This window comes from Furipterus horrens, unplaced genomic scaffold (genome assembly GCF_987537825.1).
Source record: "Furipterus horrens unplaced genomic scaffold, mFurHor1.1.pri manual_scaffold_9, whole genome shotgun sequence".
Lineage (NCBI taxonomy): Eukaryota > Metazoa > Chordata > Mammalia > Chiroptera > Furipteridae > Furipterus > Furipterus horrens.
Genome location: NW_028327179.1, coordinates 19,393,748 through 19,409,801, shown reverse-complemented (window position 1 = coordinate 19,409,801; position 16,054 = coordinate 19,393,748). Strand labels below are relative to the sequence as shown.

General features: G+C 35.8%; 1 protein-coding gene across 3 annotated transcripts in view; it reads left to right on the top strand.

Moving 5' to 3' along the window:
* Positions 1–16,054, top strand: part of AHR (aryl hydrocarbon receptor) — a 58,848-nt gene that overhangs the window by 16,843 nt on the left and 25,951 nt on the right. For all 3 annotated transcript variants that reach the window (XR_016513025.1, XM_090287136.1, XM_090287135.1), the window contains exons 3-7: positions 9,673–9,776; positions 10,055–10,144; positions 12,305–12,428; positions 13,403–13,533; positions 15,318–15,520. Coding sequence is in view for 2 of the 3 variants with exons in the window: in XM_090287136.1 (XP_090143262.1) it covers positions 9,673–9,776; positions 10,055–10,144; positions 12,305–12,428; positions 13,403–13,533; positions 15,318–15,520 (652 nt within the window). In the remaining variant the exon portion in view is untranslated. The remainder of the gene's footprint in view (positions 1–9,672; positions 9,777–10,054; positions 10,145–12,304; positions 12,429–13,402; positions 13,534–15,317; positions 15,521–16,054) is intronic.

Here is a 16,054-nt window from a genome sequence, read left to right as displayed (position 1 = left end):
ACCCTCCATATCACCCTGCCCAGGCTCTGTAGCTTCAGCTTCACTGGAGAGGACACCCCAGCGTCATCGCAAGATGTCGATTCAACACGGGAGGAGACAGATACCGTGTCACTCCCGAGTCGGACTGCACAACCATTCTCGGCGGTGCAGATAGACTCTTAAGAAGCTACACCATCGTCTCTCAAGACGCACGGCTGCCGAAAAGAGTAACTTCAGCATATAAAAATTTGAATTAGATTTCATTACCACCTTTTAAAATACTCATCATCATATAAGTATTGTGTTTAAATTATTCTCCTTTTTGACAGCAACCCCAGAATGAAAGAATTGGGAATGACTAATCCATGTTCTCTGTTGAGACACAAATATCTAATGAGGTAAAAAGGCAGAAAAGTTTTCTTTCTATGAGACAGTAGTAGGGGTCAATGGCATGTAATATGTGATAATTCAGTAAAATATTCATAGTATTGCATCATTTAAAATATAATTATTAACTGTGAAATCTTCTACATTCCCCATGCTGAGTCATGGGTTATTCTGTATGACTTTTTAAATATTGAGATGTATAAATTTACTTTGTGGAAAGTTTTCCTTTCCATAGGAAGCAAAAAGATGCTTTTGTTTGGTGTAAGTTACATTAGGCCCGACAAAAGTAAGTTTGGGGATCTGAGTTTCTAATTCCAAAATCCTGCAATTGCAAATGTCATAGGGAAAGCTCTTCTGGTTATTAAAAAAACTAGGTAATGTAGGGGAATATCTATGTCTTTAGTCATTATACATGCTTAAAATGATCACCATTTTTTAAAGTGTAGTTAGTATTATTTACATGCAGGAATCTCATGAAGTCTAAACATGCTCTATGAAGGGAGGATGACCGCAGTTAACAACACATGACGATTTAACAGTTATTTGATCTCATTGTTTACTGTGGATCTTTGTTGACTTTTATTTTAAATTAAAAATTATATGTGCTCTCTTCTTAGTCTTCCTTTGGTAGATGCTTTAACAGTTCATTCCCAGTTCATTAGGGTTTTTAAAGAGAGCTATTGTGTTTATTCATTTGTAGCTTGTGTGTTTCTCTGGATTTCAATCCCGTTCTAGTATCTGTGTAACAAGAACATTATCTTGAAAAACAAACATATATGCCTGTATAAATGCCAAGAATGAGCTTGAACAAGCAGTAAAACTGAATGAAGTAAAAAGCCTTTTTAAGGGTTGATGTTTTATAACGTTTAATGGGTCTGTATCTGTCACTGTACAAAGTTATTACCAAATTATTGACTGTTGCCCCTGCTGTACATTACATCCCCATAACTTATTTATTTTATAATTGCAAGTTTTTATTTCTTATTCTCCTAATTCTAGAAATGTTCATTGTGGATTTGTTTGATTAAAAGACCAGCACATCTGAAATCATCAAATAGTAGACAGTTTCATTCACCCATGGTATTATCCATCTTAGATTGTAATTCAGCTATGTATTGTTCTCCCAGAAGTCACACTCTAAAACATGAAAAACTATAGCATTTGTGACACTTTCCATAACTAAAATTTAGAGTCTTTTGAATTTTAATTTATGAACTTTAGACAATCAAATCCATGCAAATTGAAACATGAACGAATAAAAAGAATAGTATTCTTACTGAATCAGTTTGAAGTGGTAGTCAAATCTTGGCTCTTACATTTAATAACACAACCTCTTTGGATCAGGAATTTAAATTTTTTTTCATCATATATTCTAACTTACAGTTTGAGATTCATTAGACTCTATGAATAAATTTAATGTTTTATGATTTTATAGGACACTTTCATTTCATCTCTGAGTGTTTATGACAAGTTTTTTTTATTTTAAACAATAGTAACAAATACATATTAAAGATTTATACAGTAATTAAAACTAATTACATCTTTTATTTTATGTTTTGCTTCTTTCCTTTAAAATTGACTGCTTTAATGGGTTTTTCTCTTTAATCATTACTAAGTGTTCTATGACTCTAGGATCCTTAATTGCTTGGCCATGAACAGGTCCAGCAGATCATAAATGTGCTCCTATTTTGGGGGGGGTGGGGGTATGTAATATTAAAGCCAGCCAACTTTTGGAAATTTTTCCTTTTTTTTTTTTCCCAAAATATAGGTTTTAAATGTCTTGAATTAAGTCATTTGATGCTTTTTTTAGTATTTTCTCTTTTATTGTATTTTTTTCTATTACCATTTATCCCACTTAAACCCTCTCCCATCCCTCCCCCACCACAGTCACCACACCGTTGCCCATGTCCGTGAGTCCTTTTTCCTTTTTGCAAAATCATTTGATTTCTTGTGATGCTCTGTGACCTGGTTAGTGGAAAATTATATCTTCATGTTACAGTGTTTTAGAAACTACGTTCACGTAATATGAAATTAATCACTTTAAGGTCTGTAATGAAACACATTATGACTAATCATTATTTACTAATCATTTTATGTGTTATTTTTAAATCTTTCACTTACAGCCTTTTGACTTTTTGATGAATCAGTTTTAGTCAGTAGCTCAAATTCATGTATTTCTTCATAGCTGAGATTTAGATTTTAGAGTCATTATAATAGAGTTGGGATAATATTTTAAAGCATGGAAGTGAATAAAATTTTCCAGTAGAAAATATATAGAATAAGAGGGAAAATACCGAAGGCGAAATGTTTTAAGGATGGACAGAGGTGGAAGAAAGCAAATTTGTGTGTGTGTGGAATATGAAACCATGGTAAGGTAATAAATGAATACGCTTCAAGACACCTTCACTGGGTGTTTCAAGTTCTTAAATTAGAGGGCCAAAGAGAAAATGGCACATGAAAGTGTAAACAAAAATGAAATTAAAGTCCATAAAGAAAAATAACACCAGAGGTTCTAGGCTGCCTGCAGTAGTCATAAAACCACTCAGGTCTCAGCAGTGGGTGGTAAGAGGGAGATACGCAGTCAGATTGGGCTGACTTAACCTAGATTTGTTCGTACTGAATTCATTCAGTTTCTTCTAGCTTTACATTTGTCCACATGATGTGGGGGTGCCTTTTGTGGTGAGTTTTACAGAATATTTTTGTGTCAACTGGATTCGTGACAGTGTCTAGTTTCAGGTACCGAGTCTGTGTTACAGAGACAGCATTCCCTCTATGTATCTCGCACGGTACAGGGAGAGTGTGGACTGGACCCAAAGCACCGGCAGGCAGGCAGGGGACATGGCGGCCAGTTCAGCCAACTCATCTAGTAGCCTCACGAAGACCTTTAACCTCCTGTCCACATTGTCTTCCTCATCCCCTCAGCATGGGCAGTAAGAAGGCTTGCCTGCCTGATGTTTGAAGTTGGTAGTGGATTTGTCCTAAAAATAAGAGATTTGTGAAGGAAATTTTACAGTTGAAATTGTTTTATAAATGGTAATGATTTCCTGTAGGATACTGATATTTAACTTTATTTAATGGTGAATTTTGCTGTTGAATATACATAGAGGCCTCTTTGGACCTGTTGCTAATACCATCTGAGAATCCCTTGGCTGAATTAATTTTGTATTTTGAGTTAACAATTGAAATTTGCTAATAAACTTTTCAGCCTTTTGATAGAATACCTTTTTCAGAAGTGGCACACACTCAACTCTGGACACTTAGGGAGAAGTGACGTAGTTTGCTTGAGTGAGAATATAAACTGGATACAGTGTGCTTGCTACTGGTTCTCTGTGTGTACCTACAGAGGTTTTTGTTATTGCCCTGTGTTTCAACCTTACGTGGTGTGCTTCTGTTTTCATCTTTATAAAGATGGGATTAGAGTTATTTCCTGAAGACATTCATTTTAATAAGTGCACGCTAAGCAAGGAATGGTCCTTTTAGAAGATATGAGACAGTGAGATCCAGAACATTTTAAGTTATTTCTAAATCCTGATGTTTTAAGTCACTAGTTCTCAAAATGGAACCTTGGAAGCAGCACAAACTGGGGGCCCTATCTTAGACCCACTGAATCGGAAACTCCAGAGGGTGAGGTCCAGCATCGTGTTTCAATAGCCTTCCAGATGATTCTCACGTCTACAGAAGATGGAGAAGTACTGTTCCAGCCAATTAAGTTCTGCCTAGAATGCAATTTGAATTCCACTCTTGTATGTGTGGAAAGCTCAATGCAACTCATTCCCCACTGAAAAGATAAGTTAACTGCTCGTGTTGATTTCATTAATCCAGAAACCTAACATATAGTTATAGTAGAATCACATAACTACATGTAAAACTAGAAAAATGTTAAGTAACATATCTGGAAGTCAGTTTTCACTTAATTGATGGTAGGAATAGATCTAAATTTAAGGACTTTTTTTTTCCAGATTCAGGATGATTTTTTTTTTTTTTTTTAGATTTGCTAAGAAAGACAGTAGCCACCAATTACACAACCTACATTTATCCATAAAGATATAAATTTACATTCACATTTAAAAATGAATTTATTTTGCCTTAGGGATTTTTTGCCTAGAAATTTATAACCTGTCAATATCATCAAAAAGTACAGAACTGTGTAGACCTAATCTTTGTCTCCTAAAAACTTAGAATATAAGGTTTCTTTAATTTCAGTTTGTTTCTTCTTTCCCTCAAAAGAAGAATACTTCATTTACAAAAGAAAACTTCATGTATTGAAATGAAGTATCTATCTTTTGCCCCAAGGTATGTAGAAGAAACACTCTATAGGTACACTTAATATATTATTTTGAAAATTATTTATATAAGTACTCATCCGTACCAGACTATACTAAAAATATTTTCCTTGTAGTTACAAAATTCATTACTTAACCCTATCTAATTTATGAAAGTTTATGTATTTGGTTGAATTTTGTAATAAGTGATAGCTTTGCTCTCTTTTATGCTTATATCAATGTGGGAATGAAATTTCCTTGCAGAAGTAATAAAGGATAAGTTTTTTTTTTTTTTAAATTGAATTTATATCAACAATCAGATTTAAAAGGCTTATGCTTTTCCCTGGGAAGACATTTATGATGTCATCATTCTGTTTAAATACAAACTATATAGCAACAAAATACAGTTTACTACATGCCAGTATTTCTTCCTCATGACTTTCTTTAACAAATCAGAGCATGTGTTTTTGAAGAGGGACTATTTGGCTTGTAGGGAGCAATGGAAATCTGAGCTTAGATGTATAAGGAAAAAAAGTGCCATGTTAGGAAATACAGATACAGGTAAATGCATGTGGGAAGAAGACTTGAATCAGCCTGTAACGGGACAGTCTGACAATGCTGTAAATATATTTACACTTAAATTCCATCACCAATTAAATTTTTACTTGTGTCATTGCTTCTTGAGTCTCTCAATGAAGAAACACAGCAGTCCCTGTCTGTATCGTGGTTCACTTACCACGGCCTCACTGTATCGCGGGACTTTAAAAAATATTCTATTTAATTATATATCGTGGATTTTTCGCTATATCGCGGATTTTGTGGTACTGTATACGTATGTTGTTAAAGTTACGTAGGTTTAAGAGTGTAGAATATGTTTAAGAACATAAGTAGTGTTTATAAAAGTGTCAAAAAGGTTAATAAGGGAGTGGGAAAGGTTAATAAGGGACTGGGAACGGTTTATAAGTGTGTGGGAAGGTTTATAAAGCCTTAAAATATAAATAAATACTAAAATAAATGTAAGGTTCCTACTTCACGGATTTTCACCTATCACGGGGGGTCTAGAATGTAATACCTGCAATAAGTGAGGGAATACTGTAGTTGAAATACTTTGACAGTTGATAATATCTTACCATTCCCCAGAATGTTCAGTGTCACACCTCCACGCTTTGGGAGGTGTGCTATTCCCACAGAAGGGATTTGTAACAAATGTCCAGTACACGAAATGCTCCCCCAGTAGCAGAAGCAGTTGGTGACTTTTTTTTCAGAGATTACATTTTGTTTCTGTGAACTGTCGTGTATTTCATTCTAGTGGTGTGATGTTAAAAGTGTCCAGTGCATCTGGTTAGGCATATACTTTTTTATAACAATTGACTGTCTTGAAGTACTTTCAGATCTTTGTTGTAGATACACTGTAGGCATCACAGCAGTCCTGCTGGATGCTCATTAGTGCTCTCTGTTTAGCGATGAGGAAAGACTCAATGGTTCCTGCTGTGCGCTTTGTGTCAGCTAAACTCAGCATATAGCCCATTATCTCCTTCACTGGCAGTTGTAGATTCCAGGTACTATTACTCAGATACGCTACACGTTATTTTAGCCCTCACAGGAATTTATCTCCAGAGGTATCATCATCCTCATTTAAAGATAGAGAAACTAAAGGTCAAAGGTAGTTAGCATAGGGGCAGAAGTCTGGTCCGTGGTTAATAACAGCACACACACTGAGGGTCAGGCTACCCGGGTGCTATCTGGGCTCTGCCACTTAAAGCTCTACGACCTTGGGAAAGTTTCTTAACCTCCCTAAGTCTCAGTTTCCTAATATGTTGAAAGGTCATGAATGTCCAGTCTCATAGGACTGTTATGAAGATTAAATAAGATATGATACATGGAAACTGCTTGGCATACAATATGTGCTCAGTAGGTATCATAATACTACTAAGGAAATTACTGAAGGCCTCTCAGATGCTAGGAGGAAGCACTGGTGACGGTATCCTAGGTCACTTTCTTACTCTTCTATTGCTTTCTAGTTAATGCAAGAAATGTAGGTGTGAAAGTGAGTAGAATTAATATAGCTTCTCGTAAGTGAAGAAGGGAGAGGTAGTAGGTATGATATCAAGAAAGATCAAACTTCTCAGAAGGCATAAATTCCCTAGTTTGGATTGAGAGGCCAGGACATAAAATTAATTTCCTAAAAAGTCACATTAGTATTTTTTTAGATGAGAATGGGAAGGGAGTTCACCCTTCCTGGACTCACCTTTGCACAATATTTACTTAAATCCTTTACTGATTATTAACCTTAAAAATGAGAACAACAGAAATATTTATTTTTGGAAGAACCCTCCAGGGATCCTTCCTCACGTGTCACTTTTCCTACTTAAGCAGTAGTTACACATATTTAAATATTATCCTTTCAACATTTAGAATTGTAGGCATTGTTGTTTAGAAAGAGCTTGTTCTTTGTTTTTTTCTCTTTCAAGTTCCTCTAGTATTTTAATTAAATCTAATTCTGGTACTTAGTATTTTTGACATTCTTTTCTAGTTCTTTATTTCCATAGCTTAGATTCACTACTTAAAGGCAGTCTGTTCAATGTCTAATTAAATTGGCTGATAATCCCCAATACAAGGCCAGAAACAGATTGTAAATTACTCTGAGATGAATGATCTCTTTCATTTCTTATTCATCTCAGTGGCTCAATAACTCTAGTTGGAACTGACATCAGTTCCATAGATTAAAAATTAATTTTAAAAGATTCCTAATAAGATAATTTAGACAGTTTCAGCTTGACACTGTTAATATCCAGTTTTTCAAGATTACTTTGCTTGTTTCATAATGTAAGGGTTTTGGTTTTGTTATTTTAATAGCAAATCTTACTGCTATTTGGTATAACTCTTAAGTTGTGCTGCAATGCATACTGGAGATGTTGGAAAAGTAGTGGAGTGTAGTTAACCCTGACATTGTGAGGTTTCGGTGCATTCAAGCAAATCTGGCCATTAGAGAGCAAGCAGCCACAATGAACTTACAGAACAGAAAGGGAGAAAAGGCCTTTCTCCTGCTTTTCAATGAGAAAAGATTAAGCATTTCCTTTGGTCTTGATTAACTGTTAGATCAATTAATTTACCTCAAACTATTTTTTTGGCCTAAGGAAATCTGCTCTCTGGCCTTTTGAAATTGTTATATTCGGAGACCAGACTTCTGGCCCCTTCTTTCAGAGACACGTTTCAAGTTCTGCAAAGGCAATGACTTGGCATGAGATTCCAGTGTGACACATGCACTTGATGATTAACCAGAATATATACTTCAAACCAGAAAAGGTTTTGTATGTGATGCTTTGCTCAGACTGAGAGAAAGTCTGGTTATTAGCAAGTCTCCAGCTTTTCACCAAACCTCATTATCTTTCTCACATAAACATTTAATGAAATAAGGTGTCTTAAAAGTAATGTCAAAGTCAGTTTTGTTTAATGGTTTCTCTTATTTAAATATCACAGGTTAAAAGGGAATAGAAAAATTAGAGGATATTGTGGCTGTATCTAAAAGGTTACACTGTATAATTAATTAGCCCATAAGCTCTGGGAAATACAGCTAATCATTGAAGCTTGCATTTATTGAATGGTTGAGCTGCTGTACGGCAGGAACTTCACTTATATTCCCATTATTCTTCACAACAATCCCGTAGGATGTTTTTGTTTTTTTTTTAATCCTCACCCAAGGATATGTTTCATTGATTTTAGAAGAAGGGGTAGAGGGAGAGCCAGAGGGAGTGAAAGAGGGAGAGGAGAGGGTGAGAGAGGAGAAAGGGGAGAAGGGGAGAGAGAGAGAAAGAGAAAGAGTAGAAACAGACATATGGATGGGTTGCCTCCTGTACACGCCCTGACTGGGGACTGAACCTGCATGCCAGGTATGTGCCCTGACTGGGAATCAAACCTGCAACCTTTTGATCCATAGGAAATGCTCCAACCAACTAAACCACCTGGCCAGGGTGCAGGGTGTTGTTGTTGTTTTTTTTAAACTACCACTTTGAATATTAGGAGACAGGCTGTAAGAGCTCACACATTAAGTGGCTGACTAAGCACTAAACTTAATTCTGTGCGACACCAACACTCACATGCTTTTAAATAAGAATATTTGAGAGTCCTTGGGAAAATTCTAAATAAGGACATAGTAATTATTATTTCTGTTTAGCTGTGTTGCCTCCCAGACTAAAAATACACACAGACACACACGAGTGTGCACACACACGATGAGAAAGAGAGATGGGGAGAGAGGGGAAGAGAGGAGAGAGCATTATTATATTGTCACTCCCAAGAGTAAAGCATTTCACCATGCCACAGCATTTCTTTCATATATGTTAGCCACAAGCAGTTAGAAGGTAGTAATGAAGGAAAAGTCACTTTACGAGATGCCTGATAACTTAGGATTAAACACAAAAAATTAATATGTGAATCTTTTTTCTGGATAACTTCAACACACTCTACTCAGACAAAAAATAGACTTGAGCAAATGAAAAACATAAATGTTCTTGGATAGAACGGTACATCATAAATACGATAATTCATAACAAGTTAATTTATAGATGTAGCGTGTGCCCAATAATAATACTAAGAGTTTTTTTACCCTAAAACTAGATGATTCTAAACTTAATGGTGTATGGTTGATTCTTTCTCTACACCATCACTAGTTCATTGATATTTAGATAAATATATAGAGGTATTAAAATAGTTATTTTTATGGGTAATGTTCTGATGAACCTAACTCTCATTAGTAGATAGGAATGGGAGGAGTATTTATAGCAGCACTATGCAATTCCTTGAAACTTCTAAGTTATATACCAAAAATAATATAGTGAACCCATCAAAAATTATTTTTAAGAATCTGTCATCTGTGTTGGAAGTCACCCATTGGCAAAGGGTTATTTACTATTATTACAGTGCCAGTACACAGCATTTCTTACTGTTTCTCTGTTTGGTGTATAGAGGTTGCCCATCACAGCCCTTGGAACCCACTTATTTTTGAAACTATTTACTGTGTCATTGTTTTTGCCTTTTTCCATAGTTGCATTAAAATCCTCCCTGGCCGACAGAAATGGAGTCCAGGATAACTGTGGGACAAAATTTGGGGATGGCCTGAGCTTTCATGAAGGAGAATTCTTATTACAGGTAAATTTTAGTAAATACTGTTCCTTATAATTAGGATGATAATTGTAAATGGCGAATTCATCAGTCAGCTGTCTGATTATGTCCAGTTTACTGGCCACTTTGTCTGTGATGCTGCACTCCGCATCCGTGTCGTGTGTCTGAGTTGGTAATTTGTAGGCATTTTAGCCATTTAAAGAGAAGACTTTTTTAGCAGTAGAAGTAACAGCCTAATGGAAGTCAATATTTATGAGTGACAGAAGTCAGTCTCATTATTAATTCTGTCACTTCTTTTCTTGTAGGCTCTGAACGGCTTTGTGTTGGTTGTCACTACAGATGCTTTGGTCTTTTATGCTTCTTCTACGATACAAGATTATCTGGGATTTCAGCAGGTAAATACTGTTTTCTTAGGTCATTAAATTTTTTTAAATGAACTTTCTACTTTCTATGTATCTTATACTTTAGGGTTACAATCAATAATTTGTATATATAAAATATCAATTAAAATACATGCTATAGAGTAACATGTATTTTCAGCTGTGTTTTTATACTATTAATAATTTACTACATTAACATTTCCTTAAATGTTTATGAGATTTATAGATATACTGTGTTTCTTCTTTCACTTATTAGGGAACGCTTATATAAAAGAAACATTCAGGTAGGGGGCAGACAGGGTTTGAATGAGGGCAGACAAGAGGGTATTTGCTGTCTAATTAATGCGAATGCTGGGGGGCATAATGGCAACTGTGAAATGAATAAGGTGACGTGTAAAGGAACAAGCAAACTACCATGGCTGACACCTTTAATCATTTGCACTGTGTATAGATCATAGCTTAATCTTCAGAAGATATATGGGGATTAGGGACGCTTTCCTGAAGGAAAGTGTAGGATTCAGATGGGTGGACAGTTGTGTGGGGAGCACAAGGAAGAAAAGACAGGGGTACTGTAAGCGGTTTACTGGAAGCCCTTGAAGGAGGTGAGCGTGTCTGGTTTGTTCCATGTTATTGAGTGAAGAGTGTATAAGTGGCATGCTAAGTAAGGTGTTTGGTATATTTGAGGGAAAAGAATATGAGACATGACTTGGGGACAGTTAGTAAGTGCACCTGAATGGTAGCTATACTTATGTATCAATAGTTCCTAAATTGTAACCTGCATACGACTCACCTCAATAACTTGATAAAATTTTACAATCTCTTTAGGCCTCAAACCCCGGTATTCTGATTCAGTAGATCATAGTAGAGCCCACGAATTTTCATCTCTACAAGCTCACGGGCAATGTCAAGGCTGATGGCTTAAGGAGCACTGCTTACACGGCTATATAAGCTGAAGATTAAGCTGTGATCTATACACAGTGCAAACGATTAAAGGCCTTGGTTAAGGGAAGGTGTACGTTCCAATCTGTGTCTCAGATGATAACTGGCAATTGTGTTAACGGATGCACAGAGATGCTTTAATGCTAGAAGATCAAGTTTGTAGGGAGATTTTCTCCAGGTAGCTAGCATCGTGGAGTCTGGCTACTACAAAAATTTCTGAAGGTATTCCTGAAGATAAGTTTGCCAACCCAGAGGTAGAATTCTTCTCAGACATTTTGAATTGCAAAGAAAATGTACTAATGTCCATAGAAAGGCCTGTTTGAAACTTATCTACCTAGTTACATTAATTATTATTTGATAATGTGATTCCTAACAGTTACGAAATCAAAGAGATCAGCTATTTCCCAATCTAAATTTTTCTCATAGGTACACATTAGTCTAGATGTTATTTAAGAAAACATGTATGTGTCTGGCATGGGTTGTGGTTTAGGCACCACTTAACTGCAAGTTGTCACTCCTTACTGGGTAATGATGATGATATAGTATATCAACCATTCATTTTAGTTGCTTTGAATGGAATAAAATGGAAGACAATGTTATCACACAAAGTGTTTTGTGAAACAGTTTTCTGTGTGTGTATATGCACACATGTTATGGATGGAAAAATGTATTCAGTGCCATGAGTTAAACTAAAAAAGAATAAGTTAGAAAAATGCTTGTTTAGGGGTTAAGGGCTCAGCACTGTAATAAATGCTTAAAAGCAAGAGGAGGAGGAAGGGTTCTGACCCAGTAAAGGCAGAGCCCTTACTCTTACAGAGTCTATTGGGACTAATTCAATCTGAAGACAACTGTTAGGGAACAGTGAGAAAACACATAATGATTACTGTTAAGCTTACAGAAGTCAACTGGGTGTTCAGATAAGGTTTTGTGGGGAAAAAAACATGACTTACAAGATGAAAGAGGGATTAAAATAATCAGAGCTTAATATGTTGCAGTTAAGGAGTGGAGAGGTAGCTTATTCGGCTGAAAAACATTCATGTTGGCTTATAAATTACAGTGCTAATCTTTTTGTAATTTTTCCAGTCCTGGATGAATGGAGAGTTTTGCAATCCACTTGATTTATTCTTCATCACAATCACTCACTAATCTAGCTAGGTTCTGAAATTACTTTAATAAGTCATATTTAACTTTCAGTCAATACTTTTGTTTTATTCCCTTGTATTTGTTTTTCCTTAGTCTGATGTCATACATCAGAGTGTGTATGAACTGATCCATACTGAAGACCGAGCTGAATTTCAGCGTCAACTACACTGGGTATTAAACCCTTCACAGTGTACAGACTCTGGACAAAGAATTGATGGTAAGATTGTTTATCAAAATATAGCTACAGGTCCTGGCTGGGTTGCTTAGTTGATCAGAGCATTGTCCCAGTACACCAAGGTTACGGGTTTGATCCCCAGTCAGGGCACATACACGAATCAACCAATAAATGCATAAAAAAGCAGAACAACATAGCAGTGTTCCCCTCTTTCTCTCACAATAAATTTTTTAAAAAATAGCTTTGGTGTTTTTATTAGATTTCTGTGAAAGGAGGCAGAGAACCTCTAGGGGTATAGGACTCCATGGTAAAGGTAGAAAAGTAGTGGAAAACCATGTGTCTGTAGCTGTAGGTCACAAAGAGGCTGAGGAACTTAAGAAATGTTTTTTTCCTCCAAAAATGAATGATTTTTTATTATTTTAAAATTTTGTTTAATTCATTTTATTTATATGATTTTGATATTAATAAAAACGAATAAATCTAAGGATTATTGGGACAACCATTGATGACAATCAAGCAAGAAAGTGTTGCCATATTCAGTAATATACTTTATAATATTACTCATTGTACTGTTGTGAAAGATGGGAAGGAATGTGTACTGGGTTGATACTGGGATGTGTGTAAATTGTTCTGTGTTTAAAAGGCACAAAATTAAAAAAAAAACAAAAACTAGCATGTCCAAGTATTAAAAAAAAACTTCTCAATGCAAACAGTGTTTTCAGAAGTTCGTGGAAGTGTTAAAAAGAAAAAAAAAATGGTGTTAAAGTGTGGCAGTTGTTGGCAGTTATAGGTCAATAGAAATAAAAACAAAACTGAACGGGTCAAGTTCTGTGAAGTACAAATAAGTGATCTTCAGGAACTTACTTTCTTTTCATTAGCTTCCCTTCTGAAAATGATTAACTTTTTGTAGTTTGAATACTGACTCCAATTTAGAAATTAACACACATTTCAGCTTTCCAAACACTTAATTTGACAGCAGAATGGAAAGTAAAATTGTGTTGCTGTCATTTCTGCAGAAGCGAATGGCCTCCCACAGCCAGCTGTCTACCTAAACCCAGACCAGCTTCCTCCAGAAAACTCTGCGTTTATGGAGAGGAGCTTCATTTGCCGACTACGGTGCCTGCTGGATAATTCGTCTGGTTTTCTGGTAAGGTGCAAAATCTTATGATTCTGGCCTTTACTATTAATTAAGAGAAATAGATTAAATGAAACCAATATTCTCTGGTTATCTTTGAGTTTGGTTTTAAAACTGCATCAAATAAGTTGATAAAGGATTGTAACTTTTAAAATATTATTTCTGATTTTTGAATCTTTCCTGTAATTATCCTTTCCAAACCCTTTCCTTTAGGATGCAGTCACAAAAATTGAGGGCAGTGACATAGAAGCTTGTATTCTGCCTATTTTGGGGACTTTTTAGGTAGATGATAGAGAACTATGCAGCCCTTCTCTGACAACAGAAGGCGTACCCTCTTCGGATGTAATGCCTGCTAGACTGAACAATTACCCTGGCCTTTTCCACGTGGCTAGAATAACTGCCATGTACACAAACAGCTGTATATTCATGAATGCAGAACCACTGTGTGACAGGAGGTGCCGTTTTGTGGTCTGAACGTCTGGGTAGGATAACCACGGAGCAGTTCAGGCAGGTACTGAGGGTGCAGAGGGTCTGTCCTTTCTGGTCTCTGTACCCTTAAGATAGCACCCCGTCCTCCAACTCCCCGCCCCCTAAAAGAGTGCTGAAATATGTTTAGGAGACAGTTAGTTCTCAAGTGTAATGTAAGTGGCTTTTCTCACTGCAGGACTTTCCAGAGCCTTTACAAAAGGGCGTGGGATGCTATGACTCCCAGGGGAGTTGGACCCTTTGTTCTTTGACGGTTTAGTCCCATTCCTATTCACGCTCTTCATCAGGATGGGTGTTCAGCATCTTCGGCTGCCTCTCACACCTGGAAGAGGTGTGAAAATCTTTGTCAAACCTTGCCCTGTTTTTTATTCAGAAAATAAAGGGTAGCATACCTATGCCAGAGTGTACCCAACCCCCCCCCCCCCAAAAAAAAAGATGGCCCACACAGTCCACCAGCACAGGAGAAAGAGACCACAAGGCACACTGGATATTACTTTTGTGAATTATCAGGAATTTGAAACAGATAATCAAATGTTAAATATTAGCAAACAATGATTTTTGTTTGTTTTTGAAGATAATTTTGTTTGAGAGAGTTTTCTTTAGTACTGATGATCAATTAGTATGTATTTTCTTTAGTACTGATGATCAGTTAGTATGCATTTTCTGAGATGGAGTCTGTGTGTAATTGGGTCTTATCTTTCTTGTGCTGTTATACTGATAGAATTAGCCCTTGGCCTGGTTATTAGTTTTAAATAACTAAACTTAATCATGCTCATGCTTACATTGTCTTTGTTTCCTCTGTCTTCTAAAATTATTCTTTATCTTTAATAGAGCCCTGGATTCTTGTGATTTCATGATGAGTCACTAATGTTTTAATAAAATTGTATTTTATCTCTATATGAAAATTACCATGAGTTGTGAAATATACTATGAGCTGTGGAATATAGCTCATGCACATTTGAAAATGAATATGGACTTGATGACTTGATCACTACTCATTCAGGTGGGAAATATATACTAAGTGCACAGTTTGCAAGGAGTTGTGCTGGGTGTCAGTGAGGGGACACTTGCAAAGTTAGAAAATGATACAGGTATTTTTGTTGTGACCATTAAAAAGCCAAGAGTGGTTTATCCCTTTAGTTAGGTCTTCATCCTGTGTCTCAGGATCACTTTAATGGGCTTAACTTAAAGCAATGAAAGAAGGCAGGTTTCAGACTCAAGAACCTTGGATGTGGCCATGACTGAGCCTTGTAAAAAGGAAGGATTTTAAACTTAATTTTAATGAACTGTTTTTTGTTTTTGTTTTTAAGGCAATGAATTTCCAAGGGAGGTTAAAGTATCTTCATGGCCAGAACAAGAAAGGGAAAGATGGATCAATACTTCCCCCTCAGTTAGCTTTGTTTGCGATAGCAACTCCACTTCAGCCTCCATCTATACTTGAAATCAGAACCAAAAATTTCATCTTTAGAACAAAACACAAACTAGACTTTACCCCTACTGGTTGTGATGCAAAGTAAGTAAAACTTTTTCAGTTTTATATGCATATATTGTACAATGCAGTAAGTCTCTCTTAGCTTGTAAAATATAGTGTAGATTCTGATATTGTATATTATTATTTTATACTCTTTCAGTATAGTCTTCCTTTTAAGGTAATTTTATCAGGCTCACAAATCATCTCATTATATATTTTTTACAATACTTGCCCCAGTTTCTATTTTATAAAGACAATGTACTTAATTAGTAAAATCATTGGTTTGTTTATATTTTTAAACTGCACAAACTTTATTTGACTTTTAGACCTATAAATTTAATAACTTTTAGAGAATTTTAGAGAATTATGTTAAGCATTCATTCTCCCAATACGGAAAATAGAGAGGTTTGAAAAATCCTGCTCCTCAGAAATGGAGTACAATCATTATAGAATGTGATTAAAGATTTTGTTGCTCCTACATAAGGTACTGTTAGATTTATCTGTAGCCATACTAACTTTGATGGTCTTTATTCAGGAAAAGAAAATAGTCTAAAACTGAAATCTACAGCCATAAGC